Source organism: Hipposideros armiger, unplaced genomic scaffold (genome assembly GCF_001890085.2).
Source record: "Hipposideros armiger isolate ML-2016 unplaced genomic scaffold, ASM189008v1 scaffold_14, whole genome shotgun sequence".
NCBI lineage: Eukaryota > Metazoa > Chordata > Mammalia > Chiroptera > Hipposideridae > Hipposideros > Hipposideros armiger.
Genome location: NW_017731364.1, coordinates 7,199,003 through 7,226,318, shown reverse-complemented (window position 1 = coordinate 7,226,318; position 27,316 = coordinate 7,199,003). Strand labels below are relative to the sequence as shown.

General features: G+C 38.0%; 1 protein-coding gene across 1 annotated transcript in view; it reads right to left on the bottom strand.

Moving 5' to 3' along the window:
- Positions 1-3,039: 3,039 nt before the first annotated feature.
- TP63 (tumor protein p63) overlaps positions 3,040-27,316 on the bottom strand; it is a 226,063-nt gene continuing 201,786 nt past the window's right edge. Inside the window, exons 9-14 of the mRNA XM_019667925.1 lie at positions 25,774-25,856; positions 22,906-23,042; positions 10,335-10,492; positions 8,050-8,194; positions 6,619-6,712; positions 3,040-3,677 (exon numbers count right to left, since the gene is read on the bottom strand). Of these exons, the coding sequence (XP_019523470.1) occupies positions 3,381-3,677; positions 6,619-6,712; positions 8,050-8,194; positions 10,335-10,492; positions 22,906-23,042; positions 25,774-25,856 (914 nt within the window). The 3' untranslated portion in view covers positions 3,040-3,380. The remainder of the gene's footprint in view (positions 3,678-6,618; positions 6,713-8,049; positions 8,195-10,334; positions 10,493-22,905; positions 23,043-25,773; positions 25,857-27,316) is intronic.

The window sequence follows — 27,316 nt, the reverse complement described above, 5'->3', positions numbered from 1 at the left end:
ATTAAACTATTTTGATAGTAGATATTTTATCATATCTATGTATATAATTGCTTGGTGATGTTCAACTCTGAGTTTAAAGAAGAACATTCCCAGGGCCCACCATCTGCAATTCTGTTCCCACACACAACAAGGTAATCTGCATCCCAGCCTGGATTGGACTGAGTAGGTCATCATGGAGCATGGAGCATCATGGGAAGGTCGCTAAATTAGACATTAGAAATATCTGCAGTCAAATCCCTGTTCCAAAGAAAACTCATTCTGACCTCAAAATATTAAATCTGTGAGTATCTCATGTATCAAATGAAGTTATCTTCCTGGTCTTTCCAATATCATAGATTGGCTAAAATAACAATGATTATTTTGTTCTGAGATGAGAAGCATCAATATTTGAACTTGTTCAAAGTTTTCTCAGCATCTTTTCTTCCTCGATGATTAAAAACAAGGCCAATGGGGACACACACACGGACGGACACACACACACACCATCATCATCATCATCATCAACACCATTTCTCAGTGAGTTTTTATTTAATTTTTAATTTTATTGCATGTCTTGGCAAACATAAGTGGCTTGTAGATTTGCCTCTGGCTCACCAAAAGCCCATAACACAAAATACCAAAAGACAAGCAACTGAAGTTTTAAAAAAAGTATCATATCTATACGAAAGTACCTTTCAAAACATTAATAAAGTATATAAAACATTTGATATTTACTTAATTTTTGTACAATTATAAAAATAAAAAAAAAACCTTTATCATTCAACATCCCACATACTGTATTTTAGGGTAATATTAAGAAAACAAAACGTAAATGGATTTAATGAACAAAGTTCTATTCTCCATTTCTGTTTCTAACCATGTCCAAGCAAAAAACTATCCATTATTTGGCTAACAGCATTGAGCTGAGGCCACCAGAACTCCATTCAGCCCACTCCTACTTGTTTGTCCTTAATATTCTTTTACCCCATTGTCCTAGTGACTCATACACTCAAAGAGCATTAAGTTTCCACCAGGGTATGAAGCCAGTAGTTGCACCTAGGCCTGGCTAATGGCATTCCTAAGAGATACAGTACAGGAATTTCTGAGTCCCTAGTGCCATCTCCATAGTGCTGAAATAGCTCATAAGAAGTCCTTACGTTTACCCAAATATTCAGGACAGTGAAGAAAGCCATTTGTCCTCCTAGCTTTGCCAAGGCACAGCTTTCATTCTTCCCCTTAATAGGTTTTCAAAGCTGCATGCTTGTTCTACAAATTAACAGTGCTTATTATCATTTAAGCACAATGAAATTTTGAAATCAAGGACTCGCTCTCTTTAACATACAAAATAAAAATAATAATAAAAAAACAATAACTTTCCCTTCCCCATCTTACAATTATGATTTTTTTTCTCATTTGACATTGTAGTCTTACTAACTGATATTTCCATGAAAATATAAAAACAATAATAATAATAAAAAAGGTGTCGGTTGTGGTTCTGGAAAATCTGCTATCCCCAAAAGAAAAAAAAAAGTAATTGAAACAAAATACGCAATTTTACATGCAAAACATATATACACTTTTCAGATGAAACTCACACATTATATTTTAGAGCCACATTAGCCCTTTTGCACTTTAAAATAAAAATGAAAGTTTATGTGCAACGATAGCCTCTTACCAGAAAGCACAAGAAGATTTTAGAGCTCATTAGCATATACACAAAATATTGCTTTTATAGTTTGAAAAAAAGAACTTTGCTACAAAGTATGTTTCTGAAAGATCGAGGGGACTGTTGTCATTTACATGTCTTCCCAAAGTTTGAAGACAGCTCTTTGTTTATATGGTTCAAGCAACAGCTTCCATGAAAGGCTTATCCCCTGAGCTGTGGGGACATTTTGATGTCTAGGCACAGTCCAGAAGAAAGACGGATGGGGCATTGGGCTCTCACAGCTACTTTCCAACAAAGTGAAGCTCTTATTGATCACAAAAGAAAAGTGATACAGTGATGCAACTGATGCCACAGAGGGAAACTAATCTCATAATGTTATATTTCCCAAATCATTACTCCTATTTTAAACCTTGAGGATAGATAGATAAATAAGCCTCTACATGGCAGGATTTCATACAATATGAGTGTCTTTAAGAGAAATATTTACCAAACAATATTATCTATGTTTCAAAAGATCTTCCAAGAATTTCAACTCATGGTTCACTGAGATCTCTTACTGTTTAGTGGAGATTCAGTATTTCTATATAATACCTGCTTTGCCTGGATATTCTTAATGGATATTTCAACATCATTGTAAGAACTACAGCATTTGTCCCAACCAACTCAACCTCAATTCTATCAAGGGTAGTAAATGTGTAATTGAGTTAGTCAAGCTAGTAGTACAATTTAGTTTTACGCCTTCTATAATGGCAGCAAATATTTTCCCAACAAATACTATGAGATCAGGTAACTGGTATTAAATTTGAGGAAATTGCTGATATATCCAGATACATGATACTAGGTGTTTTTAAACTGGCTGCCATGGACATTTTAATAAATTTAGCTATGACCCACATCCCCCATTACCAACCAAAACCAAAAGAGGATATTTCCTTCCTCAAGTGTGTGATCATGTAAATATGAACTTTTTCTTGTAATTGGATTAAATAACCCCAAAGTGAACCACCATCACTAAGTAGGGATGCCAGTAACAGAAAATACACCAACACAGGAAATCACATACATATGTATAGAGTCTCACCCACATAATAAGCAATGGTAAATACGAGTGGATCTATCCACAGGTTTGATGTGGCATGTATTTAGCATCAAAAGAAGTAAAGGGACCTATACAGCGTTGTCATTCACATGTACCACCAAGCTCTAAATATGTGTTACCATACATGGTATCCCATGTATATGAGAGAAGGCATATAGATAAGCTATCCAAAATAAGTAAATTGAAAAAAAAAAGTCAGTAAGTGCAACTCAATTTCCTTTCCTTTAAATTACATTTTAAACAACACTCAATGCCCCCCACTCAAAAATATATATATATACTGTATATTTATATATTTATATATATAGTCTTAGACTATAAGGCTGAAAATGCTTTATAAAAGTCAATGAGAGATCTCTGCAGCCTAAGAAGATACCCACTGCTTTTTTGCTCACTTCTACCTAGCCATGACAACTTAAGTCCTGCAAGCAACAGATTTGAAGGCTTAAAGCCAGAATCAGAATCAGACACCAGGTTGGACATTAGGTAAAAGGTAGCCTCTTACTTCTCCTTCCTTTAAGAAGCCAGACAGAGAAGAGGAAGGAGCTAGTGAGGATGCTTGGAAGGTCAAACAGTAGTGCCTTGGAGGGGGCTGGGCAGACAGGAAGAGGCTGGAAAGAGCTCACACAGTAGTGCTCACTCTCCCTCCTCTTTGATACGCTGCTGCTTGTTGCGGCGAGCATCCATGTCAAAGTTGAAGTCATTCCACTCATCTCGAGGTGGGAAGGAGATGGTCTGGCGGAGGGTGAAGCGCACGGCGTCAATCACACGCTCACCCCGGGTCTCACTGGAGCCCACACTGACTGTAGAGGTACCACTTGGGGTCCGCAGGAGGTGGGGAGGAGAGGAGAATTCATGGAGCTGCCGGTGATCCAGGATGCCCTTCCAGATGACATGTCGGAATTGCTCAGGGATTTTTAAACTTGCCAAATCCTGTGTAATAGGAAAAGAAGTCAGGGAGAATTAGGACCAACAGACAATTGATATTCAATCTACATCATTTTGTCATTTCCCAGTGCTCTGGTTTAAATGACCTGAATTTATTGATCCCTAAGTTGGAAAACAAAATTAGCTCTCTGATAACCTTTGGCACTATATGTAACTAAGCACAAAGGTACAACCTTGAGGCACCATCTCTGCTCGTGAATAACACTTCACTCATTCCCTACTGGTCTCACGTCCTTCATTAGTTAAATGTGGACAGTAGTTAGATCAGAGGGCAAAAATCCAAAACCAAAAACATAAGGTAAAGTTACCAGCTGACTCCCAAATCTAAATGTCTCTAGTCACTAGAAGAAAGGCATTAATGGAATGTAACCAGCAATCAAATGAGGAGATGAGAAAAAAAAGGTTACTATCAGGTATTGAACATTTTCTACGTGCCAGGCACTGAACTAATTATTTTACATTCCTGACCTCATTGAATGCTCAGATAAGTGGTAAATATTATTACACCTACTTTTAGATAGGAAAGCTGACGTTCAGAGAGTTGACAAGTCTACATTTACACAAGTAAGTGAATGAATTGGGGATGCCGGGGAGCCTCTGAGCCTAAAACTGCCCTAATGACTAAAAGATTTTGAGGTGTTTAGATAAATTAGGGTATCAAAATGTAGGGTATATGCCTATGTCCTACGGATAGGAGTAGAAGGCATTATAAATATGGTTGATTTTAATAACTGTGGTGGCATCTCTTACATTAATCTACATTAGCTCTTCATTAGCTTGTTTCAGTGGTGGCTCATAGTTTTTTTATGGAGCAGCATGATGGGTAGAAAGAGCATTGTGCTTCCTGTCAGAAGACCTTGACAGAGAGATTCTTCTTCTGTCACTGACTGGCTCTAGACCTTTATCAAGCCACTTACTCTCTACTGGCCTCATCAGTAAAATGGGATACAAGTCCTGTTTAGGTCAGCACACATTGTGGACTCATATGTAAATGTGGACATAAAAGCACTTTGCAAACTATAAAGCATGCTATATAAAGCTTGGCCATGTGTATTATTACTGTATTACTATTAACTGATCCTTGCATCTTAGAGGGGATACCTATGAAAACTCCCAAATTTAACCACATTCCTTATCCAGGAAGGGATGCCAAATAACTTAGGCTGGTGTTGTGAGACGAGCTGAAAAGGCGGTGATTATTTCCAGTAACAAGATGGCAGAAACTGAGTTGAAGATGCAGAAATTAGATAGCGTCCAGTAGTTCCCAATACAGAAATCTGCAGTATGGGTAGCCCAATTTCTTATTCTAACAGAAGAATACACTATAAAAAGGGTAATCCACAAATAAATAAGTGAACATAGCTCTTTATGCTTCTGAAATTCCCAGTAAGTCCAAAACTCGTTGTAAAGTACGCTCTATTAATCAACATGCCTGGATAGATTTTTCACTTATAACTGACTGGTGAGAATGCTGTGGCCCAGAAACTGGCACGAGATCTAGCCAATGCCAGCAGGAATGTACTTGTGGAGAGCATCACAGGTCCTGACAGCCAAGGGAGCATCTTGACACACTCCCCTGTGGGGACCAGTTAGCAAACGGAAGATATAGCTTTAAAAATAATAGGGAAGGGGCAAATTCCCTGTTCCATCCTGTAGGACTCTCATGCACAGGGCAACTCTGTTCACTTCAACGAATGGACGTTATTGTAAAGTTATCTGCAACCTGTTAGTACAAACTCCTCAAGATTTATAGTGTTCACCTATAATTTCTTCCAACAGGGATCAGCAGCCAGGGGTGGTTTATGTGGGGGCAGAAGGGTGGGCACAGGGGCAGCACAGCATATACTTGTCACCATGGGGCTGGGGCATTCTCAGGCCGCAAGGGAATCTCTAGCATCGGTGCTCAAGGAAGGGGAAGAAAGAGGTCCCAACTACAGAAGCAGAAGCAGAGGCACAGTGTATCTTCCTCCACCAGCCCAAAGGGCCCTCTGGAAGCTGGAAGAGAGGATAGTAAACCCCAAAGACAGCAGCATGAAGGGCAGCCTGGGAGGAAAGTCAGATTGTCTTAAACCAAAACAATATGAGCTCCCATGTGAGCGATAGGTCAAGACGTACCGTAGAAAGCAAGAAAAGCCCCCTCCCATCCAGCTTGCTCCAAAAGAAAAACCAAAGAATGTCGAAGCCAGAAGAGAGATTGTGAACCCGATTTGATTAAATGTGGCCCAGAGAGGCAAAGTGATAACTCCAAGTTCTCGTTGCTACTACAAAGCAGAGTTTGGACTTGAACCCATGACTGGCAATCTTCCCCAGTGATCAGGGATGTCTGGGCCTTACTCTGATAGAACTGAAAATGAATGAACTCCTCTCACTGAGAGGAGCAGCTGAATCCCCCATAAGGTCCTACTTTAAGGAAAGGCAGAAACAGCCAATTAATAGAATTAAAGACAAGAAGTTTACTCCTCAGGGTTCTAGTCCTGGTTCTGTCATAAACTCATCATGGTCAATGACTATATTGTTCTCTCTCCATGTTTTAGAGTGAGACTAATATCACCTGCTTCCTGCTATCATCCTTGGGATCTTTTACCAATTAATGAGAACATCCAAAAGGCTCTCTGAAGTCTTTAGAGACTATAGGTTTCCTGAGCGGGAATTAGATCTCCTCTTTCCCACTCTGTATATAATACACATGCAATAGACAATTGACTGATCAAACAAGCTGAGGAAGACTGATTGCTAAGCTTCTTATATGTATAGGCTGAGGCCTGGCAATCTTTCTAATAAGGTCATGGATTCCATCAAAATTGAGGATGGGGGGTATGACAAAAACAAATTTTAAAACCAGGGGGATTGAAACTACAAGGTGGATGTCACCAGAGGGAGGAAATGAAGAAATAAAACTCAAGAGAAAATTCTAACAGTTACTTACATCCATGGAGTAATGCTCAATCTGATAGATGGTGGTCAGCCCCTGGGTCGTGAAATAGTCCAGACATGATGAACAGCCCAACCTCGCTAAGAAACTGCAGAGGGAGGAGGGAAGAGGAAGGAGGAAACAGAAAAAGAGAGTTCACCCCAACTGCATTGGCGAGATCAAGGAAAACCCAACATTTTGCCCTGGGATGCCATACAGAGGAGACTAGGGGCAGATAAAATATAGGTGGTCCTTGAATTGGAGGTTTGGGGATAATTAGTGACTTCAATGTTATGTCTATAAAAACTAAAATCAACTATAAGGATTCCTGCAGAGCAGTGATTTTCACATGGTGATTGAATTCTAAGGATTCTCTATAAGTGTCTTAGGAGCCATTGCACGGGGCGAAAGAAAGGCGTCTAGTGGTCACGTTCTCAGCCCTCTGGCCTCCTGGCTCCTCACTTCAAAAAGAGTGTCTCTACTTTAACTTTTTTTGTTTTGGGGGGTTTTGAGAATGGAACCTGTCCTTAGGATAGGTTCATGAGACTGAGAAAATATTGTAGGCCACTATACTACACAGTCATTAATGCTGTTTGATTTATCTCCTATTTGGAATACAGGCTCCCTTCTTTTTGGTGCTGGTCTCCAACTGAGGATGCCACCACCATCACAGAGCCAGAGCTGGGTGGAAGAACCCATCCACTTTGCCATCTGTTTGACTGACACTGCCAGTTCTACTGCATCAATCACATGGAGATTGACACGTATTATTCCAGCAGCCAAATGAAAGAATCGTTCTGTGCAAGAAGCAGAGGCAGACAATGTGTACTAGGCATGAGATTTGGGCACCTACTCTCGCCTTCTTGGGGAGCAGATCCTTCTGGCTTTATGCATTTCTCTCTTCTTGCTTTCTGAACTCCCCTGCCTCAAGTGTACTATTTCTCATAACAAAGCAGCAGAGGCCATCAGTTTCTTGAAAGTCCCTGTCATTTTTGCTAACATCAAAAACTTTTTTAGGGACATCCAACTCCAAAAGAATGATCTCATGTTGGCTGAGAGCTATGAGGCCTAGAGAGCAAGAAAGGGAGCGAGATAGCAAGTTTACTGCCTTTTTGGGAACCCCAGCCCTGAGCACCAATTTGAAATCCACAACTGAGAGTGTAAAAATGTGATGTAGGGGTTAGGGAGCAAGTGAAGATGGGGGAATAGGCATGAAAAATCACATGCCTATAAACTCACATTTTCACTTTTTTCCCATATGGATTATAGTGGTGTTCCTTGATTAAATATTGACCACTCCATAGATGAGAGATAATAGAGGCTGAATTTAAAACATAGGGCTGCTTTCTTTCTTCCCACCTGTGCTTTCAACTTTGGACAGTGTCCACCCTCCACCACCCAGAGATGCTTAGGACAGGTCCCCAGGGGCACATGCTGTGGACTCACCTGACAAGGCTGCAATCTGTGGGGTACGGAGGTGGGGGGGTGCAGTGGGAGGTGGATGGCATGGAGAGTGGGGGAGGGAGGGCCTGGGTGGGGCTGAGTCCATTCATGTCTCCAGCCATTGGCATGTGGGTGCCCATCATAGGAACTGAACAGAAGCAGGAGGAACAGAGAGGGTTACTGCCATCATCACGTACCAGCATCCCAGTGGTCCATCTTGCCTGGTTTAATGTTACCAAGGGCTTAATATACCAGGCTTCCTTTCTAGTTTCATCTCTCACTACACCCCTTCAAGCCCCCTATATCTCATCGATCAGAAGAATCACCAGACTCCAAACTAATCACACACCTCTTGACCTTTGTACATTCTCTTAGGTCAATTTCTTCCCATACCTTTCTCTTCTTCTAATGTTCTATCCAACTGCTCATTGCTCCTCATGTTAACGTTTTCCTCCTTGTATTTGCCTTCGTGGGTGATATGACTATTTCCCTCACTAGACTAATCTCTTCAAACATGGAGATTAGACCTTGTACCTGACTAGATCCCCACAGATCCTAGCACAGTGCCTGACACAGAGCAGATGCTCAGTAAACTTAGGTAAGTGAACAAATAAACAAATCTCTGTACAACAGAGTGACCTTTAGAACATTTGTTTGAGAATAGGAGGAATTATTGCAATATTTACAGGAAATCATAAGCCTAATAAGAAAAAAATGTGATTAAAAATCCCAGTTCTTTCTTATGGCCTCTTTCAGGATTGTATTAGGGAACACCAACAACACTGATGGTTTTTTACTAAATTATAAACTCTACACATTAACTTATAGAGAAGAAAAGCTTAATATCAATGATATTTATGAAAAAAATTTTGTTTTCTGGTAAAAAATAAATAGCATATTTACAAAATAAATGAATGCAATTTGCTTCTACTTCAGTGAATAGTAAGGTACCAAAGCGGAAAATCCTCTGCCACTCCCTAGACAGCTAAGAAGAGCACAGGCCTATTATGTCTCATTGGCTTCCCCTCTGAATTTCCTGACAACAGCAAAAGAAAATTGCAAAGTATAAATAAGAAAAAGTAGGCAAACTGTGTCACATGTATATGAAGGATCATCATTATCACTACAGTTTCATCATCCCAAGAGACAGTTGAGGACTCTAAGATGTCACAAGAAAGAAAATGAAGGAAAATGTAAATGGTCCCTTTTCCTTTTATTGTCAAAGTAGTAGAGCTGTCAAGGGGTCAGGTTTTGAGCCTTCAGATGCATTTATCACTAGTGAGAGAACAGTCTGGCTCTCACGTGTTTATTGCCACATCTTCATCTCATTAAAATCTGAACTTGTGCCATCAGACCATAGACAGTCCCAATCTAGCCTCCTTTAAATTCTTTAAGAAAGTCCAATCTCTTCAAGGCAACACTGAAACACCAGTTTGAAGGCTTGATAAAAATGATGAAAGGTTCCAGGATATAATACATCCTTCTGCATTTTTACCATCTTTTTTTAGTTTTGTCTTTTTCTTTCAACTTTGATATCTACTTTGCTAGATTAGGTTCTAGTGGACAAGATAATTATATTTACAACAAAGATATATACCAATCATCATCCACTTGGAGGACCAATTCTCACATTGTCTCTGACAGTTATACTTAGTTGTTATGAGGAATCTGTGTGTAAATACATAAAAGAGAAACTACTTTCTCTATGCCAATTCATTAATGACTGTGAATGGAATGGAGTAGACAAGTTGAGAAGGCCAAGATTGTAGGGACACAGAATCATAAAATGATAAATGTGCAGAGTGATGATTTTAGGAATGGAAAACTGAGCATTAGAGCAGAGAAGTGACTTGTCCATAGCTATATAGCTAATATTGCAGTAGAGTCTGTACTACAATCTATTTCTCTAGATTTTAAGTCCACCACACCACGCTACTTCCCACATATTGGATATACAATATTTCCATTTGGCTATCTCAGAGGATGTAGGAGGAGAGTCTTCATCCACGGTGACAGGAAGTGGACTGTTCTTTTCACAGAGATCCTCATCCCTACGAAAAGAACAGCCTTTTTCTTCATCTACCAATGCCCTTGGTAATGAACCACACACCGCAAAAGCGAGAAAAATTTCACCATGAAAAACTCAAGCCACTCAACTTTGATCTGTTTTGTCCCAATATGCTTCTCACTTAGCTCTTAGCCAGCCTTTCCCCCATCCCAGAGCCGAGACTTCCTCTAACCCTAGTCCTGTCAGTCCTCCAGTGGCCCCTAAAGGGAGTCGCTCTTACTGTTGGCTCCCATGCCATCAGGAATGGTGGTGGGAGTGAGGGCGTTGCGCTGCTGAGGGTTGATAAGCTGGCTGACGGAAGGCAGCTTGTTCATGCTGTTCATTTTATTCAGAGGTGGGGAGCTGTTACCGTAGGAAGACTGAGACTGCATCGAGGTCCTAGGAACACAAACATTGGAACGATGGTGAGCATGGGGCACTGAAGAGTGAGGAGTGGTCATTTTCAACAGGTCTCAGATTAAAACATGGCTTTACACTGTACACTTGCAAAAATATTCCTCTAGGATCAATGACAAGAAGTTACCTGCATTTCCGGCTGAGAACTTTTCCTCACTAGGGAGGGGTCACAACGCTATCATCAAATTATATTTTTCCTGAATCTTTAGAATACAAAGTTGAATATCTTCCTAAAGCATCTCCTTTGTGAGAGGGAACGAAATTGCATCCTCTCTTTTCCTCTATTTTTTTCTCTATCCCTTTCCCTTCTCTTACCATCAACTCAAATAAGTTTAAAAATCAATACAGGAAAAGAACTGAGTGGAGACACAAAAGCTCATGAAAGATATGGAGATGCTAAGCTCAAATGGCAGCAGAAGCATTTCATTTGTAGCTTCCTAGGCCATTTGGGATAATGCAGAAAATCATCACAAAGATAATCAAACAAGGCCTTTGGCAGCAGACCCTGCTTTTTATGCATAGGCACCAACATGGAAACATGATTTGTCATCTTAGATGTTCATGGGCCATAAAATAACCCATCGGAATGCCAATAGCTTCTTAAGCAGGAGAACCCTGGAGTCCAAACAACTGTTTAGTTGACTTTCCATGAGTCTCCCAGGGGACAAAGGAAAAAAAATCCATTCAGCATAACTTCAATTTGGAAATTTACTAGAATTTGTTTGTAGGACTGTGCATTATATTACATGTGATAGTCTCTACTCAACTGTCATTTCTGACTTTTTCTTTTAATATAGAACTGGTGATATCTACTAGACTCAAGGCAGGATATAAAGTCAGAAAATGAAAGTTGGAGTTTTCCTCCGGCCTATATTAGGAAGCTATAAGTCCATGTGCAAACCACTAAACATTCTGCCTTTGTTTCCTCACAAGAAAACTATATAAATAAAATACATATACAATTATTGCAAGAATTAGATGTTAGAGGTAGGAAAATAAGAAATGGCCCCATATTTGAGAAGCTCATAGATACATGGGGATAGTAACCCAACCTACCTTGTAGGGCTGTGGTGAGAACTGAAAAAGATGAGGAAGAACTTTATAGGCTATATCACATTAACAGTGAGTAATTATTGTGACCATAGAATGAAAATTGGACATTGAGCATGTTTCTAACTTATGATGGGAAAAGCTCTCTTACTAGACTTTTCAAATAAAATGTATTATTTTGTTCCTGTTTGTCTCCTCCTTGCTGCAGCCATATTTATATTAGAGGGGAGAGAGAAAAATGTTTCCTTAAGTTTTGTTTGCATATGTATCTGTGTGTGTGTATGTACACACAAAGCTATATATAAAATACAAATTTTGAAGGTTCTATAAGTGAACCAAGGTTCCAAACAAACATGGTATAATAATGTTTGAAAACATAATAAAAAGTGGATCTAGCACTTGAGTGTCACAGTAGTATGCTTGGTCTTTGAAGGTGCCATTCTGTTTTCCACAAAACAGGGACGGCCCCATTCCATATCAGAAAAGCCACAGCTAGGGGAATTCAAACAATATGCTATACACATATTTGCATAAATGTGCATGGCAATTAATGGACAATTAACAATTCTGCTGCATAGTACTATCACTGTCTTTAAGGTAAGAGGTCATGTCATTGCTTTTTCTCTTTAGCCCTTCTCAAGAACTCACAATTATAGATACATGCTGTATAAACAGGTGTTGGTATAATAAACCCTCCCAATTATAAGATACTTCAGGCTACCAAGCTCTCCTTTAGCCACTTTCTGAAAGAGTCTCACATCCCAGTGGAGGAGAACATGGAATGTCAGGGTAGGGATGGGCAGAAATTATTATGCCTATTATACAGATGGGTAAATATAAGACTCAAAGACAAAAATGTGCCCAAGTCACACACTGCCAAATGATGAGTAGAGAGGTGTCTTGGCTGCTAGCCTAAGAGTTTTTTTCTTTCATTCTGTGGTAACATCCCAGAAATAAGATAGTGGTGTACAATAGATTGGAATCAAGAAATGGGTGAAGTGGTAAGAGAAATGTGATGGAGCAGGGAACAAGGGAAGTAGTAAAGGGCACCCCCCCCCCTAACTATCATCAAATCTACTCCATCATGTATAAGAGTCAGCACATGTGGATATACTTAGGAAAATCTGTAAGTCCATAGCAAAGTCCAAGAAAGCACAACAAGCAAGGTGGCAAGGAGCTGTTTTGTCAGGTGCTTCTTCTCTAGTTTTGCCCATCACAAATTACCTAAGGTGCTTGGTGGCCCAGACTCCAGAGGCAGGTTGGTTCTGTGCGACCTAACGAGATTTCTATCTATCTCTCCCATTCCCCCCAAATCAGTCAAATGTACAATATTTGAGTTTATGGAGTCATTGATTGAACCATTAATATCCACATCAGGGAAACAAAACTATATTTAAAAGCTTTGCATTTTCCATGGACCCTCAGTAATAGTAAATGGCTTCTTCCAAATCCTGTTAAAATTCTCTTTTCCCTTTCCCTTTATGATCTTTATTTTTGATCATTTTATTAGTTCATTTATGATAAGCCACCTAAATTATTTTTGAGGAAGGTATGTAAGAAATCACAGATGAACAAAGAAGAAACATGAATTTTAGAGTCAACCGAAACATCTGGGTTCACCTTCTAGATCTGACACAAGTTCATTGACTTTGGTGTTATGCAAGTCTCTTGAGTGTCATTTTTTCAATCTGTAGAACAGGCATTATACTCATTCTAGAAGAGTTGCTATGAAGATTTAGTTAGATTATATAAGAGCCCTGGATTGTCCTATAATTTGTAGGTGCTCAAGAAATATTAGTTATCTTTACTATTACCACCCCTTCCCCAGAGTATCAAATGTTTACTACTCTAGCATTTAGTCAAGGGGATGAAAGGTGTCACTTTAAGAATTCATAGGAGGATGTGGCAAGGATTCTTATTTGAGCAAGTCCAGAATTTAGGGTGAGCAGGTGAATGGGAATAAGAGAGTCTGAAAAGATTGGAAATTCTGAATACTTCTCCTTTAATGTAGAAGTGAGTATTAAAGCCACAAGGAGAAGGTCAGGATAGTCCGTTTAATATTAAGCTTGCAATGTCTGACATACAAAGAATATTAAGTTAATTTTATGTGCTGTGGAATAGCAAGCAAGGTTGAATAAATTTGTGACCAATCTAAAGCCCTTCAAGAACCACGTTTTTTGGTTTTTTTTTTTCCTTTACAAATATAACGTCACAGTCCTTGAGTGGACAATCCCCAAAGACTGGTGATGAATCTGAAGAGGTGAAAAAAGTGTTCAAGGACAACAGTACTTGTGACTCGTGTCATTATAGTTTTCTTACTGCCTCTCCCCCCCAAATCAAAACAAAAACACAGAAATATGAAAACATTGACCTTTTCAAAAAAATAACAAGTTATAAGCCTCAAGTTGTTTTTTTCTAGAGGCACACAAGATTTTTCTAGGAATCCAATACAACAGAAATATGGGAAGGCATGTTTCATGTATCTGTAGTTTTGAGGAGAAATCCTGGTAAAGTCAAGTCCCAGTTCTTAATTCTAACAACTTAGGCTTCAGTCTACATTGCTAAGAAGAAATTTCAGTATCTCAGAGCTATAAGTGACCTTTATATCATCCAGGCTCAGAAAGCCAGTTTCCTGATTTCAAGTCTAGTGACTCTCTAGATGGTAGAAAGTCAAAATTCTTGAGAAGACACAAATCCAATGTCATCATCTCCACCTTGCTAGAGATACCTAGAATTCCACCAAAGGATTCCTTCTCTTACCTTAAATCTTCCATTGCCAATTACAAAGCAACTCTTTAATAGAATTTGGTGATATCTGGTGTAAATCTATTTTACCAAACCATGCCTGGAGTACAGAATCTGAGAGGGGAAAAGGGTATTGAGGAGTAGAGCAAAACACCCCTGGTATGTGGAAGGTCAAAAAAAGGGAAGACGTTGAAGATCAGAAAAGGACTGTTCCTTCTCTAAATTTTGTCCAGTGCCACCCTGCCTGTAGCTTTTCTCTCTAGGTGGGTAATCTTGCTTCGAAATACAAAGGGTAGCATTCATTTCTAGATAGATCAACTGTAATTGTAAAATATTTTCCATTAGTTCAAATGTGTGCATTTATGTAAAAGTTACTATAAAAAGTTAATATACATAAAAAACTTACATTAAAATAGAGTGAAAAAAAAAACTTCTGAAGAAAAAGCAAATGTTAAAAAAATTAAACATACTCATTAACCCTTTATGGGATTTGTGGGTCAAAATTATTAGATTAATTGAAATCATTTTGTAAATGGAACAAGGTCATATGATTTTACTAATATACTTTTATCTCAAACATAGTTTTTTCTTCTAGTGTTTTTTAAGCTACTATATTAATTATATTCATTTAGAACAACTGTTTTTGAAGATTTTAAAAGCAATGAAAGATCAGAATATATTGTTATTTCTTTAAAAAGAAGCATTGGGCAACAGCTTCAACTAAGATTTCTGGATAAATATTTGTTAATGCCTATGTCACAGAATTCAAATTATTTAATAACTTTGGATTTGATTTAAATTCCTTTTGGTAAATTTAGCAACTTAAGATGTAATTCAAGACTTCTTCAGAGATGTGAACAATTAATACTACAGTGCCTGGTTTCTTATGATGAAATTAATTACACAGTGCTAAAGCATATTTTCAAGTTAGTGTAAGCATTGTAATTTATTTTTAGAATTGACATTCTTGAAACAGAGTATCTTAAATAAAATACCAAATACTGACACAGTATAAACAGAACCAAAGCAATTGTTCTGTTATTCCTTTTCTTTAGGCTTCCACAGGATACTTCTAACACTTAAATAAAAACATTCTAGTATTGAAGAAATAAAACAAACAAACAAAAAAAAAACAGAGACAGAAAAGAAAAAAAAAACACTGCAAGATAAACCAAGATGCAAAAGTTTATTGAAAATTAAAGTCACACATCCATAAAGCAACAGCCTCAATAACAAGAATCATTTTTGTGGCAACACAGAATCAAGAGCTGGTGATTTCGTGTGGGGAGATGAGGGAGAAAGAAGATTCCTACAATCTTTATACTATTGTTTTAAAATACATTTTTAAAATGGAAATAAATACATTCTCTAAACACTTTGAGCCAGAAAAAAAAAAGAGAGTCATCTACTTTTTCTATCTTTAATTTTTAGGCCAAGAGTGTTGGTTTTAACATGTGTCTGCTTGGACATTGACTAAAACTTAAGTCTCCTGAGAAAGGAGTTTGAGCAGTGTCAGCAAAATGGCTAGTTTTATAGTAAGATAGAGGAATAGAAGCTCCAATCAAACACATTAATCATAGATTTGGTTGGAGGGCTTTAAACTCCATTTTAGGCATTAAAAAATGATATACAACTAACTGGAACAATATTACTGGGGGTAGTTTTACCCTCCTATTAAATTAACAAAATAGGTTTACCTGCTTTGGTGTCTAAACAACAGTTTGGGGGGTAAATCTCCAGGGTTTCCATGAGCAAAGAAGACTGTCATAGATGCTGACAGATGGGGGCAGTGGTGGGATCTGACATAGCATTAATGAACTTTCTACCTACACATGAGAGGAGGATACTAATAATGCAAGTTCTCAGAAAGAATGAAAGAACATCCCCCACACTGGCTACTTATAGTACTTATCACTTCTCTGCCCAGCAGTACACTTGACACCTTAGTTTATCATCTGTAATATTACTGCATGACCAGCATTAAAAGGGCCTAAGTCTCTCAGTCACCTACAATTTATTTATGTACAGACAATAACAACTTTTTTCTCCTTTTCTTAAAAAGACATCTTAAGTTTGAGACCTGCTCAAAAGCTTCTTTATGAGTTTTAGAAACACAACAGAAGGTAACAGAAAATGGTTCTAATAAACATCTTAATGCCCCTCTTCCCAACAGGAGTCCCTTCCTCCCGAGAAACAACACAAAACCTCACAAACACAGGGGTTCCTGACTGATCAACGCTAGGTCTAAAGATATAGAATCTGCAGAAAATTGTCCTTTCTTGTAAAGTTTTGAGTCCCTTCAAAAGATTTTCTCACTAGTGGTTGTGTGCCTTTGAGCAGTTGGGTCTCTGAGCCAAAGTGTCTTCAAGTCCTGCTTACAAGGGCTAGATATACACACATATACACAAATACACACACACACACACACACACACACACACAGAAACACAATCAACGCACACGCTCAAAACACAGAGAGGGGCTCTACGGGTACACTGATCGGTTTGGGGGGTTGGAATGTCTAAAGAAGACGTCAGATTGTTTCGGAGTTTCTCTCAGGGGCTCCACAAGCTCACTCCTGAAGCAGGCTGAAAGGAGACTGCAGAGAGGAACCAGAGAAAACAAAAGATGAAGGCTTAGGACTTCACATATTCAAATCAACTGAATACAGAAACACATCACCCTACCTTCATGATCATAGTATAGACAGACTGGAATGCCCATGAAGCTATTTTTGCTCCTTCCTCTTTATCCTTTTTGAAAACTACTCAGAGATGATATCTCAAGATTTTTATGAAGAAGGCATGAGATATGGTGGTGGTAATGAATCAGAAGCATCCAAATCACCTGTGAATTTTTTTTTTTTTAAATGCCCTTTCCCTGAATCCCTTCTGAGGCCAGGCAGGGGCCCAGGCACACACATTTCTAACAAGCTCCACAAGTGATTCAGTTGAGAACTCCTGAGATGAGGCAGGTCAAAGCGGTTAGCACAGTGCTTGGCATACTGGACCTGATTAATTAAAAAAAGGGAATGCAGAAACAAGAAGTAATCTTTTGAAAAATGTCATCTGCCCAATTAAGATACCTTATTACTGTTTCTGTCTAGCCTAGCGATGAAGTATGAAGAAATACGATCTTATCAGTCTGGGGGCTGCATCATTGTGAATTTGTAAAGGGCTATTAATGAGCATTTTGTATGTGCCCAGATTGAGATAAATATCTTAATCCTTCAGTCACAAACTTGGCCTACAAATACGCATATCAGACACATGAAAGCAACTTTTGCATAATTAAGAAATCAATTATGCCATAAAAATGCCAGGAACAGATCCCTTTATTTTGCTAAAGATTGTGCAACCCCCTAAACTGTTTGGAAATTGTTTCCCAACTGGCTTTTGAATCACACTTGGTTACTACTTGCAAATGAACAAAGCCATTTTTACTTGGTTAGGACTGGGATTCAGTAAATCATATCACCAGCAAGAACTGGAATCATCTTAAAGAATATTCCACAACACAAATTAGTAGGGAAATAATTTACAGTCAAATAAAAAACTATAGCTTTGACTTCTTGTTTATTACATTTGGGGCTACTCATGGAGCAAGGGCTGAATGAGACAATGTGTAAAAATCGCGTTTTTGTTATGATAAGAGTGCATGGACCATAGGGATTCAAACTTTGACCTAGAACTGAGATAGTTCTGCAATGAGATGTGGGAACTTAGAAAAGTGATCCTACCTATTAAACTTAATTAATCTGACATTTTTCCTCATTACCAATACAGAGTTAATAAATCTTTGCCCTGACAACTTTCTAACATAGCTCTTAAGTTCAGAAGTTAACACTGTGTGAAGCTTGGCCAGTTCCATGACCTATAAGGTAGACCCACATGAAATTGCCAATATCCATCTGCTTTTTAAAAAAAATCTGTGAAACTGGCAATTTCAAACGAATATTCTGGAAATGTGAAGGCTCTCTAGACTAAGCTTAGAAATATGGTATTAATCACATATAGCACTGAGCTAGAGATGTGTCCTCTGCTTTCCTACATTGATGACGCTGACAATATTGCCTTCTCCACCCCAGCTATGTGAATCTGAGGAAAAATTATCAACATTATTGAAGAAAAGCATAGCCAAATCAGCTTAAAGAGATAGGACTTTACACTAAAACCACAAGGATAAATACCAACTGACTGATACAGAGACAGAAACATGGCAGTAGATGCTTGCTTTAGTCTTATTATTACAACTTTCTTAACTGATGCAGATCAGAACATTGCAAAAAGCTGTGTCTTCCAAATGTGATTCTCATCTTAGCTTTATTATGAGCTGGACATGAAATCACAGGTGTAGTTCCCTGAGCCTCAGTTTCCCAAGCTGTGGTATGAAGAAGTTAGAACTATGGTCCTGTAGATCCTGTTTTGCTCTAATATTCTCTGACCTGTATTACTAATGAGCCACAATCATCAAGTGATCATACAGGAAAAGAAAACACGAAGGGCTACTCACTAGGTTGCATATTTGTATTAAAGTTAAAATGAATCCATTCTGTAGAAACCCCAGAAATAATTTTCCACAGGAAATCAAGAGTTAAGCTAAGTAAAATTTTAACGAAGTAATGTTGGCTTGAGATCAGGATGGGAGCCCAGGAGGATAAACTTCAGGAAAGAAGAAAGAAAAGAAAGAAAAAGAAAAAAGAAATAGTATTGGTCTAAAGCACATAAAATAAAAGATGCTAAAAAGGTCCGAAGTGGCTTTTGTGAAGCTGTCTTAAGATTTAGCATCCCTTGAAAACATGAAGGCAAGGCTAGTCTAGTTCAAGAATGGGTCTAACTTGTCCTCCCACTAGATTCTGGCCTCTATAAACATAACCCCCATATTTATTGCAATGTGAACAAATCATTTAAAATCAAATTTCTTTATAAGTGGTAAAAAGCCTATTTATACCTGTAACCATTTGATTCACAAAAACTTAGTAAAAAAAAATTATCTTTCATAAAGCCTATGATCATGAAGGTAATTGGGAAGAAGTTTTTAAAAAAGGAAAACCATGCACAAACAAAAAGGAAGCAGAGAGAACATACATAGCGAGAATCTAATAGAAGCAATTAAACTGAAAATATTTGATTGCCACTTTGTAGAAAGTGTATTCCCTTCCCGTTAATTTTCCCTCTACTATGAAGAAAAGCACAAAATTGATTCCTTACCAGCATAAACTTGGTACTATGTTTTTGGAAAAGAAATCACAGGCTATTGTAGGCATTTCCAAGCTGATTTATTCTTTTCAACTGATTGCCAGGGAATTAGATTTCCATTTTTCTTTGTCTAGTCATTCATGCTCTTTCTTGGAGATTTGCATGAAAATAAAAGAGCTGAAAAAAACTCAGCCTGAAGAATATAGCAACTGGAGAATTTATATAGATGCATGTCAATCATCTGAGAGCCATGTATACATAATGTAACAAAGGCATAATTAGACCAAATGTCTATATTTTGCAAAGATTTCATTTTGCAGTCTGTTAGATTTCCATGCACAAGTTATCACATCTGAAGTTAGCTCTTATAGACTGTGTGAGGTAACAACTCCAAAACATGCAATGATACTTTCAAATGGACGACCCCGGTAATTATGAGGCTATTAATTCCTCACTATTTATCTGTGGCCACACATGCAAAAAAGTAACAATATGTCTCTAAAATATTTTGGGCTTTTCCAAATAACACAATTTTAGGATGCATTTTCTTCTTTGATGAAATAAATTGTTTTATGAAATAAGAATTATAATAATTTTCCTTTAGGGCAATGCCAGCCGGTTAGACAATAAATAAGCACTGGATAATTCATCATATGGGAACATCGGGCAATGTATTCTCATGGATGCCATGTAAACAAACACAAATAGTCCATGCCCCGCCTAACTGGGGTAGATCCTCCTAGATTATAAAGTCTCTAAAACTATGACATGAAACTATTCCCCTTATTGTATGATCTACAGGAGCTGTTTAACATTGTACTAATTTACACGATACTGCGAATACATTTCCAGACTTGAGCATTCAAAAGGTGTTCTGGTTAGAGATTCACCACTGAATCATACACTATGGGAAGGCAGGAACCCCATCTTTCTCATCTCTATCCTTAATGCTTTCACGTAACAGATCTTCACCGATAGTTGGTTACATAAATCAACTAAGTCTTAGCTGATCATGGGGTTGCATCATTAACCGTATTTTGTATCTAGACGGGCGTGCCTAACTTTCTCGGACCAAAGAGATCTCTGTTGAAGACTGCTGTTTTGTTAGATACTGAAATATTACCTTAAAAAAATCACATTAAGACTTCCTAAAACCTTTTAACCCTTCTCTATTTTAGAATATACATATTAACTTCCAAATATTCCTAATAAAAAAATCTGAGCCTCAAGAAGCCATAAAAAAACAGCCTTTCATTTATCTAGTAGAACAAGGACTGTAAGTTACAGTGAATGAGCCAAATCTGGCCTATAGGTCAAGAATGATGTTAACATTTTTAAAAGGTGGGGAAATTCAAAGGAAGAAGGCTATTTCATGATGTGAAAATGATATAAAGTTTGAGTTTCAGTGTCCATAAAATAAAGCTTTACTGTAACTGCCACTCTCATCTGTTTACTTATTATCTGTGGTGCTTCTGGGCTACAGGGGCAGAGCTGGGTAGCTGCAAGAGCCGCATGGACCAAAGCCTATGATATTTACTAGTGGTGCTTTACCAATAGTAAAAATTAAAAAAAAAGAAAGAAAGAAAGAAAGAAAAAATTACCAAACCCTGAGCTAGATGGTCAGACCTTTTAAACCAGACCATTTAATAGGTATCAGTTTGGCCTGACAATACTTTTCCTGTTAACTGGCAAAAGGGCAGGAAAAAGGATCACAGAGCAAGTAGTTGAGCATAATCAGCTGCCATGTCATTCTTCAGAGGTCATTTTGGCTGAGCCAAACATTTCCAGAGTGAACGGAAGCAATTTGGGAGAGTTTCTTAATGCCATGGCATCCACATCTTGGGAAAGGCGCACATTCCCTCTGGGTCTATAAATTATGTTACAGGTCTGTTTCTTTTAACTCTGTTGGATGATTTTAGAAGCACTAAGTTGTACACTTGACTATGTTAAGGTAAATTTCTACCTGCTAGCCTAAAGAATCCATAGGATTGACAATGGGAATTCTGTCTGCAACTCTGAGTTCTAATTCTCCTTTAGGAATACTCTGTGTCCTCAAGGAACCTCCTGATTAACTTTTCCACTCAGCCTTATTAAAAAGCTTATGGTTATGATTTACAAACCTTTTATTCTATAAGTAAAATGGTGGGATCCCTTCCAAGCAAAAAGGGTCTTAAAGTATCAAGGGGCCAAAAACCTATAAAGAAAGAACACATTTCTTTTCTATCCCTCTTCTGCTCATGCCACACCCTGTTATCAACAGGTGCTCAGACGACACCTCCTGACTGTCAGAGATGTGGTCCAACCATCTCAACTGCATTTATGTTGATTAAAAAAAGAATAACAAGCCCTCTTTGTTATAATTTCCATAGTTCTCTATACTACTAATAATACATCAATTTAAAAAGCCCATTATTTATTGTAAAAAAAAAAATCTTTGCCTTAGGCAAGATGGTTTTGGCTTCATTTCTTTTTGCCTGAAGAATAAAGTCAAATGTTTGAATTACTCAAATGAGCCCAAAATGTATATATCTTAAATATATCTGCAAAGATTCTGGCAATAAGTCTAGTGTAGATGCAGTATTTTAAGTAAGCAAATAAGTGATTATTCTTAAACACAGAACGATAAGTATAAAAAGCATCCTAATTCACCAACTTCTCTTCCTTTCCATCACAGCTATTCGATTCAGGTTACTCATAAAACAATTAACATCATCAAAGATCCAAGTGTCAAAGTAAAAATTAATATATAAACAGGCTGTGTGCATGTGTGGTTCCACAACCTGGCCCAATTTATGCAAAAATGTATTGCTGGAAGACAACCTAGAACAGGGATACTAAAATAGTGTTATGATGCTACTTTGCCATTCTGCATTGTCCCAGTGATCATGTACTAGGTCTCAGAATCCTTCTCAACACAACACTCCAGGAAGTCATTTATGGTAAAACCAATGTGCTGTCCCTCCTCTATAACAGTTTTCCCAAATGTGTACTGTGTGCATCCCAGGAAAGGTACAAAATAATCCATTATGATGAAGGAATATTACATGTTTTAAAATATATACATTATTACTAGAATAGAGTATGTACTCAAAATACTTATATTGATAGGTGCATATGGATGAGGTAGAGAGAAGGGAACCACCTCCGTTACTGTGAGACTCTGTAATTCAGCTGCAGTATTTGGATTCAATTTCAGAATACAGGCAGAATTTCTCAAAGGGAAGGTTGTGAAAAAGAACACGGGAGGTTATGGAAACTGAAAAAGGTGCCCCGCCCCAGCTCCTTGGAACCTGTGATGTTCTGCTGTCTCACAGCCTCATATTCTCCACCACCCACTGGTCACCCTACTGCTGACAATTACTCTTACAAGCACCTTCTAAAATGACACATGTGGTCCACTCACTGTTTCTGAAGTAAATGCTGGTGCTGCTGCTGCTGCTGCTGCCTGTATGTTTCAATCGTGTGCTGAGGAAGGTACTGCATGAGTTCCAGGGACTCTTTGATCTTCAACAGCATTTCGTATGTCTCACGGCCTCTCACCTGGGCAAACAAGCAGCAGAGAGAAGAAAAATGATGAACTGAAGAAGCACAAGGACAGCCAATCCCCATTTCTCATGGATTCTGTATTGATGAATTTGTGTACTTGCTAACATTGATTTATAACATGAAACTCAACACTCGGGGCACTGTGCGGCCATTTGCAGACATGCATAGAGTGAAGACACAGTTGCGTCACCCATGCACGTTCCCCGCTGAGTTTGAACAAGGTAGTGCTCTGCCTTCTTTTTCAGTCTCCGGGCTGTGAATAAGTCTGCTTTTCATGGTCTGTTCAGTGCTACCTTTTTCACATTTTCTGTTGGGGAATTCGCTGTTTAAAATGGTCCTGGAGTATGATGCTGAAGTGCTGTCTAATGTTCAGAGCGTAAGAAGGCTGGAATGTGCCTCATGGGGAACAGGATAGGTAAGCTTCACTGGGGCATGAGTTATAGTGCTATCTGCTGTAAATTCAACGTTAATAGTGAACAGTATATATTAAATAACGTGTCTTTAAACAGAAACACGCAAAAAAACAAGGCTATGTATTGATCAGTTGCTTACAATGCTGTGACCAGAGGCTCACAGAAAGCTAACCCTACATTTTCCCTGGGAGCAATGGATCAGTATTTGCTGGCAGTGTTCACAGTGACTTTATAAAGCATAACTCTCACAAATAACAAACGTCACCTGTAATTATCAGCTGGAAACTTTCAGCTGGGGTAAAATGTATTTCTCTCTTTAAGAGAGTCTCTTCAAAGATTTCAAAAGTAGGAACAGGGCCAGGACTAGAGTGAGGCCAGCAGGGCACGTTGGGCACTTGCAGGGCCCTAAGAGTGCCTGCCTACTTAAATGTTGCATCCTAGGGACCTCACTTGTCTCACGCCAGTCCCCTCCCTAGGTATGACAGGCAGAATTTGTCAGAATTCAGAAATGGAAAGCTTTTCTCTATCTGTCGTTGGGTTAATTCCTACTCATCCTCTCTCTGAAATCACCTTCCCTGAGAAGCTTCTCCTGACCTTACTCTTGCAGGCCGAGTCTTCTGTCCTTCCTATGTGCTCCCACAGTGCCATGTCTAGCTTTACTGAAACAAATATTTCATTACATTATACCTATTTGTCTCCTCACTAGAAGACAAGCTCTTTGAAGGTAAGAATTGTATCGTGCTAATCCCTGAATGCTTGGGATCTAGCATATTTGCCATTCAACAAATATCAACCAAATTCACATTATATTGAGGTTTTCTTTTATTTTTTCTTCACACACTTTCGTTTGGCTAATTCTTCACTAAAAAAAAAAAAAAAAGATGTAACTGATTACAGGGTAACTCTTTCACTACTACAAACCAAAATTTTATTTAAAAACAGCTTGTCAAGTGGTTCCTATTTCTGCAGCTGAAAACATGTTAAGATTTTTTTTTTTAATATAGCTAATTCTTGAACAACATGCATTTGACCTGTGTGGATCCACTTACACATATTTTTTTCAGTAAATATACAGTTGGCGCTCCATAACCCTGGATTTCACATCCATGGATTCAATCAACCTTGGATGGAAAACAGTATTTTTGATCTGTGGTTGTGGAGGACTGCTGCCTCTCTGCCATTTTATAGAAGGACTTGAGCATTCACAGATTTGGTATCTGAGGTGGAGGGGAGGGACGGCTGTATTTAGTATATCAGGATAATGTTTAATTTAAAGGACACAGGTCAGATTCCATATGTAGCCTGAGAAACAAGACACTGTCTGATTGTTCTAATAGCAAGCAGTCTATTTCCCTGAGGATCAGGGCCCAAAGAAGGTAGGGAAGAAGTTATGGCACACCCAGACCTGTTGAGTTGCTTTAGCTTCAATCCCAGGGTGGCAGCTCCCAGTCAAATCTGGCTGTTTGCCTGTCTCATGTCAGTTTAGATGGCATCAAGGAAGGGCCATACCGGTTACCAAAGCCTTGATGTTACTCTGATGGCAAAGACCTAAGGTAATAAGAACTCAACAAACTGCAACCATAGTCTAAAAAAGGGCACCTTAGGGACTTGAGAGAACGCATGTTCCTTGTAGGAATGAACAACGGTCTTACACAATGGTGGGACCTAGTCTTCTGGTGATTCACATATAATTGAGGATACTACCTTGCTTGGATTTCTTTAGAGCACTCCCTAAAATAAATCAAAATCAACTCTCTATGATTATTGTATGATTAACTTTGTGAACTCCTTCAAACAAAGTTTTATTCCTAAACTGGTTTGGCCATGTTGTCTAGGATAATCTTACCATTCTTAAATAATGAAATACAAATGAATTTTAAATATTTGAGTAAGAAAACATTATATATATTAGGAGAGTAGCTTTGACAGGATGAGTAATAAGTAAATTAATATACTATTAATATATTCCAAAACTATGGAGGGAAGGGATAAATGCCTGATTTTTAATGTGTGTGTGTGTGTGTGTGTGTGTATTTGGGTAGTTGGAAAATTCATGACACATTTTTGCAATGAAAAACATAGAAAAAATACGTCATGACTTTTCCGACAACCATATATNATATATATATATATATATATATATATATATATATATATATATATATATATATATATATTCCTTCTGTTTTTATCTCACTAGCCCTCAGTACCCCTTTCTCATTGTCACAGATAGTCCGAATATGACCATAGAGTCAAAGCCTATTTAGAGAAGGTGAAAATGAAACAATTATGAACACCCAAGTGGAACTCACTGGTAAGTATAAGAGTTCATCATCTGGGGATCTTCGTTTCTTGATGGATGTCATCTGGATGCCATGTGTGTTCTGACGAAAAGCTGGTGGAGAAAAATGCAAGTTTCATCCTGGGAGCATTTCTGAAGCAATAATACATTTATTAAACAGACAATAACACCAGCAACACCTGTAAGATTAGAGTTTCTAGTTCTAAGCATCCATTTAATTGGTGATGATGGCTTTTACATTAAGTGCAAACATAACAATAATGAGGCAGAAGGACTGAAAGGAAGAAAGGATGCTGGGATGTGGCCTTTGGTTTAAGATGGACTGCAGGAAGGAATCCCTGTGTCTTACTGGCCTGTGTCTGTGAACAGCTGTTAAGGAAAGGAAGATAAATTGGTTTTGTGTTTTATTTTTCAGGTCATTTATCTTCCAAGGTGGTGAATGTGTATTGTAGAGGTTGTCTTGCCAGTGTGTTCAGCCTTGTTTGCTCATCCCTCTCGTGTTAATACATATGTCACACAACTTCTGAAGAGCAGTCTCACTTTCCAGTATGTCAGTTTTCTCTTCAGTAAAATGTGTGAATTAAGCTCATAAATCCCTGTGGTTTCCAAAATTAGAAACTACTTCCAGCATCCAGGGTACAGAGATGATCCTTCCACCAAAATTCAGATAATTCATTCTTACTGAAATTCATTAATTTGTAGGTAACAGGTGCTGAGGAAAGCGTATTGGAAATGTGCCACCAGGCTGACTCAAGGGCAAAGTTAGAGTGGAAATGTAATTCTAATTATTTGCATTAGATTATTATATTTAACATTAAATTATATAATTTATATCACATGCATATATAAATAATATATGTGATTTGTATCATATACTAAATCATATATATACGTATATGATTTTTTGAGATATAATCAGAGAGATAAAAAACTTAATAAGAAGGGCAAATCATACTGAACAGTTAGAAGTTATGGTGACTAGTTATAACATTCTGTGGTTCTCCTGTAAAATGCAGTATGATTTTTGTTTCTTCTGAACACTAATGATAAAATTAAAAGTTTTTCATGAAATAAGTCAGTGTGGCATGCTTTACAATATTTGTTTTAGTGATGTCAGGTTTATGCAAGACACCTTCTCAAATCAAATCTCACAAGTTAGAAGAACATGTGGATCAGTGGTTTTCACACTTTGTTGGCTGGAGGGCTAGGCCTCTGTGCGTGTGCCCGATGGCCCGATGGGTGGTTATGAGTCAAGTGTGGAGCCACAGTCCCTTCAACTGTCCCCTTCAACTAGAGCAGTTCTGCTTTCATCTATTTTGCCTTGTGAGTTCCTTGAAATATTTCTTTCTTCCTTTCCTTTCCTTTCCTTTCCTTTCTTTTCTTTTTTCTTTCTTTCTCTTTCTTTCTTTCTTTCTTTCTTTCTTTCTTTCTTTCTTTCTTTCTTTCTTTCTTTCTTTCTTTCTCTTTCTTTCTTTCTTTCTTTCTTTCTTTCTTTCTTTCTTTCTTTCTTTCTTTCTTTCTTTCTTTCTTTCTTTCTTTCTTTCTTTCTTTCT